Here is a 12,965-nt window from a genome sequence, read left to right as displayed (position 1 = left end):
TAAACATTCCTCCGCCATGATTACAGACGGGATCGAAAATTCGTGAAAAGTAGACAAGGCGAGACAATTAGGTGGACTTGGAGGTCTTGTCCTTGGCGGCCTGGTCGAGGGGACCGGTGGGGTTGCTCTCAAGACCGCTCAACTGGTTGTCCGAGGCCTTCTTGGAACCCTCAGAGGGCTGGGCACCGTGGTGGGCGTTGCCAGAGGTGGGCTCGGCTTGCTGCTTGCCGCTCTGGTTCTCGGGGTCGGGGGACTGACGGCCGGCGTTGGGTGCAGACATTGCTGTTGGGCTGTTTGTTAGAAACACGTCGTGTGATGGGATGCGTTGAGGAAGGTGGGGTTGGCATACTGAAGGTGTTTTGGGGTTCTGAAAGAGCTGTTAGTGTCTTTGCTTGATGATGTATCGATGCGAGAAGCTTACTTTGAGGGTTTGGGAGATGGAGAAAGTTGATTTATTGAGTGAGATGTTTGTTGACAGAAAGGAAAAAGAGCAGAGGTCGTGGTAGATGTAGCTCTCCCTCCCAGCCCGCCGATGATGTTGTTAGTGTGGGGCATCTTTGTGACGTCAGAGCTCGTTCTTTCCTTCAGCCTGATTTCCCGCTGTCGGCCTTCGCTCTTGCTTTGCTCACTTGTCGGCTTGAAATATTTCTTTGCAAATTGCCGGACGGCTTGCTCTACGGGTTTTGTGTATTCTCATAACATCTTCCGTCTGCAAAAACCGCGTGGCTTGCTATTCCAGGCATCTAGAGTCCGAATTCCATCTCCCGATCGTTCGACAAACCCCGCGATCATGGCGACATCACGCCGCAGTCTTCCCGAATTGTTGACATGGTCTTCTTCCTCAATTTTCTCGAGCTCGCTCTTGAACGACATGACATAAAAGTTGATACAAAGAAGACCCAGTCAAATGTGAATCATAAGAAGAAAATGATTTGGACCTTCTCGTCCAAATGTTCACGACAGCTTTACAGCTCACTCGCCTAGAGAGGCTGGAATAAAGGCCATGGTGAAACCGTAGTTGTGCTATGCTTCACAACCTCATTCGGGGAGTGGAGCGTGGTGTCTTGGTCTTGACATTTGCCTATGCATTTAGGAGACGAAATACCCTCAACCCCTCACTACTCATGGTTCACTGTCAGTGAGAGTTTCCGGAATGAATCGCACTGATAGAGAAAGGTAATTGACAGGCTCGGGTCCGTCGCGTGGTTTCTGAGTGAAGGTCAAAACACATTGCTCAGACTGACGCAGATTGAAATTGACTACAAAGACTTCAATGCACAACACCAAGGGCATATGATTCAGACGCCCTGATCACTGCCTCTACACACATACAACGACTGACCTTATCATCCTCTCATCGCTCTCAATCATCCTCTCATCGCTACAAGTACGGCTCATCGTGCATAGCATATTCGACCACGACGTTCCCTGTAGCGGTGAAGGCGATGAGCCAAGATCCGAATACCGTTATCGAAACTAGACCTATGCAAAAAAATGGAGCCAGCCAAAGGTCATTCCACGAAGGTATGAAAAGCCTACGCACACTACACGATGCTGTGTCTGACCACATGTTTGCTTCCAGAACACTGACAACCCCATGTCGGCTTCCATGCTTGCTCTCCCAGCTGAGATAATGTTCAAGATATTCGGAAATTCCAGTTTGACTGATAAAGACCTTGCCAACCTGCGTCGCGTGTGCAAATGGACCAACCTATGCGCAACTGAAGCATTCGCGAAGGAACGTTTCAAGAAAGGTCTTCGTCTGGACTTTTATGCTCAAGAGTTTGAGCGTCTTGCGGCCATTTACTCCTCCAATCTTGCTCCGTTCCTCGAGTGTGTACATTTCGTGCGAAACTTCGACCTCCCCTCGATCAGAGCCTACCCAAAAGCGCATCCAGACTATTCTGCACTCAAGAACATCGATTTCGAATCCTCCCTCAGCGACCCAGGCTCTCCGAGTGCTTTGGAGGAGTTGTTGGGACAAGCAAAGCACCTTGAGACTTTCTCATTCAGCACTTACAACAATCCCGGGGGTATCGACAGGATGGCTGGATATTATTATGATCGTGGCAGAGAGAGAAAAATCCGCGACCGCGAACAGGTGGACGCGATATTCTCCAAGCTTAATTCTGACCGTCTTACTGAGCTCAATCTTGCACATGTCATTTTTTCGGTCAGAACGCTCAAGGCTTTACTTGAGAGACATTGTGGTACCATTCGCAAGCTATCATTCCTTGCATGTGGCCTCAGACGCGGAAGCTGCGCTGGTCTACTTCTATGGATTTCTCAGAACCTTCCCTGTCTCGAGGAAATCGAGCTGCGAGACGTCTATGAGACCGCTTGGGGTGCATTCACATATGTCGTGGTGGAAATGGTCAAGAAGTCCGGCAAGGAGAGCATCAAGGCTTACGTCGCCTCTCTACAGAAACAGAATAAATCGTGATCATGGTCAATCAGAGGACCATGGAAACTCAGGAGAGATCTAGAGTTTGGACGAGCACTCTTAGCCAAAGATACGCAATCATCACGAACTGATTGAATGCACAGTATTTTACATTGCCTCTACAGCCACAGGGAGAGCGACTTTGAGGCTCGGGTAACAGCAATAGATAGGTAGCTTCCACAAAAATGCAATATTGTCCGCAAGGCGGAGCCTTACTCACTGAAAAACATTTCCTCGATCACTTTCGGCAGGCACGAGTCACTCTCTGAGTGAAAGGCGAGCCGAGGCGACTTGCCAACTCAAGCAAGCGCAACCCTTCAAGCACTTTCGACATCTACATGATCGACTGAAAGTTTGTCCACAACTCACAACGAGAACCACCAACAAGACCACTCTTTTCTCGCTTGTCGCATCCTCCATCGTGAAAACCTTCAACTCCTTCCATCATCCAGAGACCAAGCATCGCACCATCGTCAAAGCGGCGAAATGGCTACATCACCATCTCTCTTCGGATTGCCCAACGAGCTCCTTGCTATGATCATTGATAGTGACGATCTCACTGTCAAAGATCTTGCGAATCTACGTCTTTCTTGCAAGCACACCAAACACTTTGCTTCGAGTGCTCTCGGAAAGCGGATCTTCGTCGACTTCGATGTTCGGTACACGCGCGAAGCATTTCACTGGTACACAGCTCTTCTGCTCTCGGATCTAGGCGGCTATGTACGATCCGTGTCTTTGATCAGTTCTGGCCCTAGACTCCAAAGGTCTTACCCACTCAGGAAGTACGTTAAGAAGAAGATTGGAAATGAACCTACGTACTCGCAGCTGCAACACCTAACAATTCAGTGGTCTGGCGGACCTGTTCGTTCGTGGGAGAGGGCTGTGTGCGCGGCGAGCCATCTCAAGACCCTCAGACTTGCTATCCCTGATGAAATTTTCATGCAACTTGGAGTTTTCCGTCACACATTCGACAGAAATGATGAGCTTTTGGGTAGCATCAAGTCCGACTCCCTCAGTACTGTAGTATTGGCTCGCCTCCATGTTTCTGCCAGTGTCCTCAATCAGTTGCTCGACCTTCACAAGGAAACTCTCTCCACTCTCGAAATCAGAAGTTGTTTACTCGTGGATGGGAACTGGCTCGAGATGTTGGAGTGGATCAGGTTGAACCTCTCACATCTTCAGACTCTCTATCTTGACGTTCGCCATGAGGCTGTCAAGAAGAAGCTTTCTCGCTACCAGCAACACACAATTGGCATATCATACGGCAGTTCGTACCTCGAAAGTAGTCCGTATGCTACTAAAACATACGAGGCTTCTCTCAGACTCAGGTTTGGGAAACAAAAAGACATCGAAGATGGTTTGTTGGCATTTTTAAAAGCACAAGAAAGAGATCAGGCTCAGTGAACCTCTACCCGACTAGACCAGATTGTGGTGAGTGCTCTTCTCTCAACTTGTCCCGGAGAGTCATCGTGTCTTTGTCCTATCTGCTGACTCAGTCTCGACTCCTTATCAGCTGCAACGAAACGGCGCCAATTCTGGTAAGCCTGAGCTTTCCAAGGTGTGCGACATCCTACATCCGATGACAGTACTGTTGGCAGCTCATCGAAGTCCGATTCACTGGACTGCTCCATCACTCTCAATACACAGCACTTTTGCTTCTCTTTTCATCAAGCTTCCTGCCATATCTCCACCTTTCTTTACATCAACATCTTTGTACCCATACTTGCGATACAAGAAGTTGCCTGTGGGAGATGCTTCAACCCATGAAGGCAAGAACAAGAGATCCGCAAGGTTACAGCCCCACTGCAGCATCATAGATCCGATTCCTCTCCGCTGGTAATCTGGGTCTGTGAAGCAGATATGCAGTTCTACAAATTTCAGATCAGTAATCATAAAGAAACAACCAACAAACGGAGAGAGGATGCAACATTAATGACGAGGAATTCAAGTCGATAGCTCACGACAAAGAAGGAATGAAACTCACGACAATAAGGTTCCGTAAACAACTCCTTCCTCTTCTCCATAATATCAGCCATAACCTCCTTACACTTTTTCAACTGCTCGTGATTGCCCTCCAACCATGCCCATCCCATATCCTCTTCTTGATGTTCTGGCACATTACTCATATGTACCCTCCAATTACTTGCACCCACAATCTCTCCAGTAGCTTTGTCTTCCACTTTTATCCATATGTCGCTGGGATTGGAGTGGAGGATTTTTTGGTAGTGAGAAGAGAGGTTTGCTTGGCCTGAGGGAGTACCGGGACCCATGAAGAGATCGCGGATGAAAGGGTCGGTGAAGGTTTTGAATTCGCAGGCCACGATGCGGGAGAGATCTGTGGATGTTGCCCGCGAGAGGATGAAGGGGCCATTTGTGTTTTTTGTTGTGGCCATCTTCAATCTTCTCTTGATTTTCTCCCGACGGTCAAGAGTATTCTGGATATAGAGGAGATATCCGATGGGTCCAAAACTTTCGTTGTCTGATGAATGGTGATTGAAGAGGTGAGGGGGAGTCGCTGCTATATATGTTGCTTGTATCAGGCTTCATGCAAGTATCCGCGTGCAATTCCGAAGTTTGTGGCACAGCCGGGTGAATTGTTCTTTCCTGCTTTATAGAATCTCGCGAGGCAGCAAGTAATAAAATGGAAGTCGCATCATCGAGAAAGAGGCGTGTCATCACAAAGATCGGCAGTCAGATTGCCATTTTGAGTCAGCCTAATCAGGAAGGAGACGGTCATCCTATCTACTCAGGCCTTCTAAGAATCCTCCTCGAAACTGCCAACCATACAGATGAGAACCAAACATTTTTGGTCTGCTACTTCATAGGAGGTAACCCAACTTGACAGACAATCAACTTCTAAACGCAAAACAACTTTCACCACACTCATACCCAAACACATCCACAAACCCACACAATACAACAACCTCAACCCTCACACCGACACGACCTACCCACGACGGATATCAACAACCGGACCTTTGTAGACATGCCTTCCTTTGACAATGTAATACACGACCGAGATAATAGCCACTCCACCAAACATAACACAACCATAATTCATCGTCTGCACCGTAACGACAGCGAAAATCGGGAAGAAGCTGATGATAGCTTGCTGTATCATGTACAAGACAGCAAAGGCATTGATAAAGATCCCAGGAACACCGAGATCAAATCGTCCTTGTGGCAGAGGTCGTTTGCAGATCTTGCGCCATAGTACGCATGCGATACTGATGGAGTATGAGAAACCGCCAGAGCCGGCAAGGAGGCCGACGATTGAGTTGAACGCTGTTGTTGAGCCGAGATTGATGAGTGCGAGGACGACTGTGATCGAAAGCGAGAACGTGATGGCGTTGAGAGGAATCGGTGTGCCAATGGTCACAATCTTCGCTTGTCAGCTTGATCAACTCGTGACAGATCTTGAAGGTTTTTACTCACCTGTCTGAACCATCCAGAGAAAGGCATTCCTTTGTCACGAGCAAAAGAGAAGATCTGACGTGATCCAGCAGCGACAACACTCAACGCCGCGAAAAAGTTGAGAAGGACGAATAGTGTTGTCATAAGCGTTGCACCAACATCAGAGCCAATTGCCTGCTGGAAGATGGAGATGTACGGATATATCGCCATATTGTTTGCGACCATCGTCTCATAATCAGTAATGCAGAGGACAAAGGTAATGATTGAGACAAGACCCATTGCACCGTTCAGTAGGATGGTCGCAAGCATGACACGAGGAACCACATAACTCGCATTAGCAACTTCTTCAGCAAGATGGGCCGGAGCATCGGATCCTTTGACATGTCAGTAAGCTAAGCATTGGGAGAGTGATAGCACTAACCTCCAAGAGAGCCCACAGCAGTGAGCTGCCCAATTACCACCGCAGCTCCAATGCTGCTCCAGCCTCCAGTGTTGGCAAACGAAGTAAACGCTTCTTTCGCCGAGACCTTGGGAGCAATGACCCAAAGTGGAATCATAACAGCAAAAAATCCAAAAACGTGCAGGAACAATACGGCCGCTTCGAGCAGAGGTAAATGTTTTGCTCCTAGAGTGTTGACCATCACAGCCAATACCGCCATCGCAATTGTCATGAGCGTGCCATGCCAGAGTGCTGGTGTGTACGTAGGGTGCATCGTAGAGGCGAGTTCGAGGATGATGTTACCGGCAGCGAAAGAGGTAAGCGCGATTGATGCTTGCCATCCCAGTGCAGAAAGCCATCCGACAAAATAGCTAAGAGACTTTTGAAATCTTGCAGGAGCGAACTCGCTCGTCCCTGTTTCAAACAACAAGATTAGAGTGACTCCGAGTTGGGTATGTCTACATCATCTCTTACAGTGGTATTGTCCGCCTGAGGTAGGTGCCATGCTGGCCATCTCGGCAAGAGACAGAGTGACAGAGATAGTACAGATCCATGTCGCGATATAGGACCAGATAGACCCAGCAAGACCGCCATTAATCAAGCTGAAACTTGCAGATCCTATCAATGCTTGCCATGTCGCCATGCTTGAGCCTGGTTAGCTAGACCATAGGCTGGAGTAGGGTAGATGTGAGCATACAGAACACTAGACAGTCCCAGCATTGAAAAAGCATGGAAGTTTCTCTTGAACTCTTGCTTCTTCCCCAGTCGCATCATATCGGCGGCATCTCGAGCAGTCCCAGACTTGATCCCTTGATTTGATTGCATATCATATTCTTTCTCACTGAGTGGTGTTTGAAGCTCGTAGGCTTCATTCTTGTTGTCGAGCATACTGAATCCAACTACTTTGAGTGATAGAGCGGTGAAAGTGTCATACGGTGGGAGATGTGCCCATCATATACACGGGATGACAACCCGGTTAAATATCAATTGGGCGGCGATGCTCTTCTTTCTTGGTATTCTGCACGGTGGTCTTGATCAGTCAAGTCCGCGACCTTTCCGAACGCTTTGAACTGCACTTGTAGATTGCTGCACATGGCCGAGCTTTCCTGGGCGTCGCGGGTGCATGCACAATATCGCGCCTGCCGTAGCTCGTCAAGAATGTTGTACAGAAAGCGCATCGTATGGCGTGAGCAGCTGCTTGTGCTCGTATCAATGCAGCGATGCTTACAAGTGTGCATGGATGTGCGTGATACTAGCTTAGCGCTGCAGTCATCTGCGAACATTTGCTTCAGCGAAGACTTGATCACAGGAGCGAGTTCAGAAGTCAGGATGGTAGCGAACGTGGGACAGATGCTGTGCTTGCGTTGCGCAACCCGGAACCTGCACTCCGTTCCAAAAGCGAGATTTCTCTGACCATATTTCAGGCCAGCGATTTCGCATATCGTAATCCAGTCCGTCGTCGCCGAACGGAAGACGGACTACAAAGATCTTACATTTTCTTTACCGAAACAGTAAAAGTACATGCAATCAGAAGGAAAGACGAGCACGTCCTGGCTATGTGTGACAAAGCTGATACCAGGTGAGTGGTGCCTGTTCTACGTGAACGGATCAAGGAAGCACCAATTTCAGCAAGGCCGAGAACACAAACTCCACGTGCGGTGTTGCACGACCTTACGTTTGCCACCCTCTGAGAGACACGCGGTATGTCGCACAGAAGCTAGATAATCCACAGGATCGTGTAGCATCCAGGATGAGATTCGGCGGAAATTGCAATACCGAGTTTGTCTAGGTTCATCATAACCAGGAAAGCATTACGTCTAGGAATGCCACCCATCGTCCTTGACAGCTGCAACGGGGCGAACTACACTTGCCGCTTGCCGCTGGGAGCACAAGTTAACCTTCAAGTTGTGGGCACCCGTTCAGGTGCGCTTCCAAGAACTTGGGAATAGACCTTGGTTGCAACAAAGGGTTTTGTGTTTTCAAGTCGCACTTCTGGTGGGCGCAACCGACAAAGTCCTTCAGAAGTACAAATCGCACAAGCCAGCCATGTACTGCTTTGAAAGAGATGACTTTGACTAAACAATCTTGGCCTCGGTTTTCACTGCCCCATATAAAGGATGACTCGAGATGGTGTTCGGTGTTACGCTTACCTTGTGTTCAGGCCTTTCGTCCTTAAACCATGTCGACGCATGCATCTGACCTTCGCTACTTCGCACTGAGAATTATCCTCGCCGGATTTCATTATCAGATGGCAGCAGAAAATTTGACATCAAGGCCTGTCATCACGGCCACGAACCATTCTGCGTTCATTTTTATCGCAACAGCTCTGTGTCTGGTTTGTATGCTACTTTTTCTGAGCACTCGACTAGTCGTTCGATATCCATGGAAGCGATCTCTGGGACCTGACGATTGGACCACGCTTTCAGCTTCGGTCAGTCCGGAAGTCCGAAATCGAGGTAACCAAACTGACTTTTTAGGTGTGCGCGTTATGCCAGAGTGTTGTTCTGCTGTCAAGTGCAAAAGCTGGGCTTGGAAAGGCCGAATCAGAGCTGTCACCGTTTCAATTGAGAATGGCTCTCGAGGTAGGGCTCCTAGTTTGTTTCCGCCAATGGCTTCAACTGACCTGGGTCAGCTTCTCTATGTTAGCGATCTCCTTTACATTCCAAGTATGTTCCTCGCACAGCTCGCAGTCAGCCTCTTCTTCTTGCGATTGTCTGGCCCCGAAAAAAGTTTCTTCCATCGGCTCGCTCGCTTTATAGCAGGAGCGTCAATGGTCTTTGCAATCGTGTGTTTTCTCATGATCGCCATCCGAGTTGAAAATGGTGTACACGTGTGGGAAATCGTGGTGGTTGGGCATAGAACGATCGTGAGTATCGCGAAGTATTTCGCGGGAGAAGACAACCTGCTGACATTGCCGCAGCTTCATCGATGGATCGCAGCTGGTGTGTTGAGTATCTTGATTGAGATTCTCCTGATCATCTGTCCGGCATGGCTTTTGTGGACGCTGCACATGCCTACGAAGAAGAAACTGGGCTGTGCAATCTATTTTGGCCTCCGCTTTCCGTGAGTCCCATGGCTATTTGTTCTCAGATGGGCGCTGATGTGTCAGAACGATAATGGTGACGATTTTCCGACTACTTGCGTTGGTCAAGGCGAACAGGGGAGTGGACCGCACCTTCGACATGACAGTGCCAGCGGTTCTGACACAACTCGAGATGCACTTTACCGTTCTGGCGGCTACTATACCGATCCTCCGAAATCCTCTTACCAAGCTAAACTCTGGGTATCTCAATACAACGTTGGAGCGCATGGACCCTGTAGCAAGTGCAGCGTATGCATCGTCTCGATCAGGCAGCAGTGGTAAAGGGCCATCTTTTGCCCTGTCGCAGGTGACGGGTAGCGGACGGCGAAATGATCCAGTGATTGAGCAGAGAGAAGGAGAGGGTATCGAGACGACTGCTGAAAGAGGATCTGAGACGATCGAGGAAGGTCAAAGTGTGTTGTCTGAAGGCTCTGACCAGATCATGATCAAGCGAACAGTCATGATAGACTATGCGTGATTAAGTAAGGATTGGTCTATTGTCAGATGTTTAATCATGTAAAGCAGCTTCTCTTTGCTTAGCATTCTCGTGTGCGCCATGCGGTATTTGTTTGCATGTGCAGACGACAGTTTTGTCGGAAGCAGCAAAGCCGAAGTCATGTTAATGTCTAAAGAGATGGTCGAGGTTGTCGCGCACGCGCAATGGGAGAAGTCGGAAGGAGTTAACAAGGCGCGGAGATAAGCCGACGCAATCCGAGACCTACGTAATTGGCTTTTTATTCGAGGAATTGCTACAACCAGTCGAAGCAACAGCAATTGGCATAGTAGATGAATGAAAAGCTACAAGGACTGCAATTTGGTCACAATCTCTCAACATGCGCGAGATGAATAATAATGATGAAGAGATTGGTGGATGGATGAGCGTGGTTCGAGTCACTTGTGGTCAACTACCCCACTCTCGAGGCGCCGGGGACATGGAGGCAGCGAAATCGGAGGCAAACGATCCAGACGCTTGGCATGCAGGTCGCACTCCCGTAAAACTAAAGCAACAGCAAGAGGCCGCTGGCGAATATTTTTGAGTCATCCGTCCAGCCAGCCTCTAAGACACCACCAGAGGCGTCAACCAAGTCTTGTCTCCTCACACGCACACACACGCTGTTCGAGGAACAATTGATCAAGATGCTCTCATCACAAGCCCCGAACCGCGCTTTCCGCTTGTCGCTCCGTGCTCGCCACTTTTCCACATCGCGTCCTGTCGCTGCCGTCTCGCCATACAGATCAGCCAATCCTGCCACAAAGTCGCAAAAGAAGGTCGAGAAGAGAGAACAAAGCACTGCTGCCGCAGCTCAGTCTTCGCCAGCGCGCACCATCCCTAGCCCTGCCTTCAACCGCTCCGTCAAGGAAGATGTCCAGCCTCTCCAGGCCTTCAGACAGCCCGAGATGGGCCACTCGTTCGTCGGCATGAACGGTGGTCAGATCTTCCACGAGATGATGTTGAGACACGGCGTCAAGCACGTCTGTGAGTAGCCCACACCACAATTCGAACATGCCTTGGACACGCAACTAACACGCGCATACAGTCGGTTACCCCGGAGGCGCCATCTTGCCCGTCTTCGATGCCATCTACAACTCAGAAGCCTTCGATTTCATTCTTCCCCGTCACGAACAAGGTGCTGGCCACATGGCTGAGGGCTACGCCCGTGCCTGCGGTAAGCCTGGTGTCGTTCTCGTCACATCTGGTCCTGGAGCCACCAACGTTATCACCCCTATGCAAGATGCTTTGATGGATGGAACTCCCATGGTTGTCTTCTGCGGTCAGGTGCCCACCACCGCCATCGGATCAGACGCCTTCCAAGAGGCTGATGTTATCGGTATCTCAAGAGCCTGCACAAAGTGGAACGTCATGGTTAAGAACATTGCCGAACTGCCGCGCAGAATCAACGAGGCTTTCGAGATCGCTACCTCTGGCAGACCTGGTCCCGTCTTGGTTGATCTGCCCAAGGATGTCACTGGTGCCATGCTCAACCGCCCCATTCCCATGAGCAGCACTCTCCCTACTCACCCTAGCGCCGCCTCTCTCGCAGCAAAGGACTTGAGCAGGAAACAGCTCGACTCTGCCATTTCCCGTACCGCTGACCTCATCAACATGGCCAAGAAGCCCGTCATCTACTGCGGTGCTGGTATCCTTGGTCACCCCGATGGCCCCAAGCTCTTGAAGGAGCTTTCCGAAAAGGCTCAGATCCCCGTCACTACCACTCTCCAGGGTCTCGGTGCTTATGACGAGCTTGATCCCAAGGCTCTCCACATGCTCGGTATGCACGGTTCTGCCTTTGCTAACATGTCCATGCAAGAGGCAGATCTCATTCTTGCTCTCGGCGCTCGTTTCGATGACCGTATCACTGGTCACGTTCCTCGCTTCGCCCCCCAGGCTCGCCTTGCCGCTGCTGAAGGCCGCGGTGGTATTGTCCACTTCGACATCATGCCCAAGAACATCAACAAGGTCGTTCAGGCCACTGAGGCTGTTGAGGGCGATGTTACTGAGAACCTCCGCAACCTCCTTCCCCAGGTCAACACCATTGCCGAGAACGAGCGTAAGGAGTGGTTCGCCCAGATTGCCGACTGGAAGAAGCGTTTCCCCTGGGCTTACGAGAAGGAGAGTGGCCCTGAGTCGCTCATCAAGCCTCAAACCGTCATCAGTATGCTTTCTGACTTGACTGCCCACATCAAGGACAAGACCGTCATCACTACTGGTGTCGGCCAACATCAAATGTGGACCGCTCAGCACTTCCGCTGGCGCCACCCTCGCACCATGATCACTTCTGGTGGTCTTGGTACGATGGGTTACGGTCTTCCTGCCGCCATCGGTGCCAAGGTTGCCTGCCCTGAGAAGCTTGTCATCGACATTGACGGTGACAGCTCTTTCTCCATGACCTTGACTGAGCTTTCCACCGCTGCTGAGTTTAACATCGGTTGCAAGGTTCTTGTCTTGAACAACGAGGAGCAGGGAATGGTCACACAATGGCAATCCCTCTTCTACAATGACCGCTTCGCCCACACTCACCAGCGCAACGCTGATTTCGTCAAGCTTGGTGATGCTATGGGTGTTCAAGCCCGCCGCTGCACCAAGATCGATGACCTCAAAGACAGCCTTCAATGGCTCATCGAGGGCTCTGGTGAGGGTCCTGCCCTTCTTGAGGTTGTTACCGACCAGAAGATCCCCGTCTTGCCCATGGTTCCTGGTGGCTCTGCCCTCCACGAGTTCCTTGTCTACGACGAAGCCAAGGAGAAGGAGCGCCGTAAGCAAACAAGAGAACGCAGTGGAAGATAAGCTCGCTTCCTGATGCGATGAACTATCTCCTATCCTTCTCTTCTTGTGTAAATTCCTTCAGCCTTCCTTTCGTCATGACTTTGTGGTGTTTTTCGAGCATATCTGGCAGCGGAAAAAGAATGCGGTTTTTTGCGGGCGTTTTATATCTATGGTCACCTTATGTTTTGCTTGTTTCACTCTGAAAAGCAGGATCAGAATGCAAGAGCTGGATATCCGGTCCTTCTGGTGAACAAAAGTGTTATCTTTCCATCATTTATTCGAAATTGTCTTCCGCATTAGCGTTTGGCGAGAAGCAAGAGAA

General features: G+C 49.9%; 7 protein-coding genes across 7 annotated transcripts; 4 read left to right on the top strand and 3 right to left on the bottom strand.

The window, feature by feature from the left end:
* Positions 1-67: 67 nt before the first annotated feature.
* On the bottom strand, positions 68-301 carry M437DRAFT_40515 (uncharacterized protein; the record flags this gene model as incomplete). The annotated part of the gene is made up of 1 exon (XM_041020207.1): positions 68-301. A coding segment is annotated over one exon (234 nt), but the record flags the coding sequence as incomplete, so codon positions are not given.
* A 1,193-nt stretch (positions 302-1,494) lies between these two features.
* Positions 1,495-2,443, top strand: M437DRAFT_81547 (uncharacterized protein; the record flags this gene model as incomplete). Its single annotated transcript, XM_041027580.1, has 2 exons — positions 1,495-1,524; positions 1,583-2,443. 2 exons carry the CDS (start codon positions 1,495-1,497, stop codon positions 2,441-2,443), a joined length of 891 nt encoding a protein of 296 aa, XP_040882717.1.
* Positions 2,444-2,929: 486 nt separating this feature from the next.
* Positions 2,930-3,847, top strand: M437DRAFT_63244 (uncharacterized protein; the record flags this gene model as incomplete). Its single annotated transcript, XM_041024220.1, has 1 exon — positions 2,930-3,847. One exon carries the CDS (start codon positions 2,930-2,932, stop codon positions 3,845-3,847), a length of 918 nt encoding a protein of 305 aa, XP_040882716.1.
* Positions 3,848-4,057: 210 nt separating this feature from the next.
* Positions 4,058-4,836, bottom strand: M437DRAFT_72570 (uncharacterized protein; the record flags this gene model as incomplete). The annotated part of the gene is made up of 2 exons (XM_041025878.1): positions 4,058-4,311; positions 4,428-4,836. 2 exons carry the CDS (start codon positions 4,834-4,836, stop codon positions 4,058-4,060), a joined length of 663 nt encoding a protein of 220 aa, XP_040882715.1.
* Positions 4,837-5,390: 554 nt separating this feature from the next.
* On the bottom strand, positions 5,391-7,184 carry M437DRAFT_81545 (amino acid transporter; the record flags this gene model as incomplete). The annotated part of the gene is made up of 5 exons (XM_041027579.1): positions 5,391-5,825; positions 5,879-6,231; positions 6,279-6,710; positions 6,771-6,940; positions 6,994-7,184. The coding sequence occupies 5 exons, from the start codon at positions 7,182-7,184 to the stop codon at positions 5,391-5,393; spliced, it is 1,581 nt and encodes a 526-aa protein (XP_040882714.1).
* A 1,291-nt stretch (positions 7,185-8,475) lies between these two features.
* Positions 8,476-10,078, top strand: M437DRAFT_63242 (uncharacterized protein; the record flags this gene model as incomplete). The annotated part of the gene is made up of 6 exons (XM_041024219.1): positions 8,476-8,727; positions 8,774-8,878; positions 8,929-9,162; positions 9,217-9,359; positions 9,406-9,791; positions 9,960-10,078. 6 exons carry the CDS (start codon positions 8,476-8,478, stop codon positions 10,076-10,078), a joined length of 1,239 nt encoding a protein of 412 aa, XP_040882713.1.
* A 698-nt stretch (positions 10,079-10,776) lies between these two features.
* M437DRAFT_41809 (acetolactate synthase) lies at positions 10,777-12,664 on the top strand (the record flags this gene model as incomplete). The annotated part of the gene is made up of 2 exons (XM_041020446.1): positions 10,777-10,855; positions 10,917-12,664. 2 exons carry the CDS (start codon positions 10,777-10,779, stop codon positions 12,662-12,664), a joined length of 1,827 nt encoding a protein of 608 aa, XP_040882712.1.
* Between the last annotated feature and the right edge of the window lie 301 nt (positions 12,665-12,965).

Source organism: Aureobasidium melanogenum (assembly GCF_000721775.1).
Source record: "Aureobasidium melanogenum CBS 110374 unplaced genomic scaffold scaffold_3, whole genome shotgun sequence".
Lineage (NCBI taxonomy): Eukaryota > Fungi > Ascomycota > Dothideomycetes > Dothideales > Saccotheciaceae > Aureobasidium > Aureobasidium melanogenum.
The sequence above is the reverse complement of the archived record's forward strand: the minus strand, read 5'-3'. Positions and strand labels throughout refer to the sequence as shown.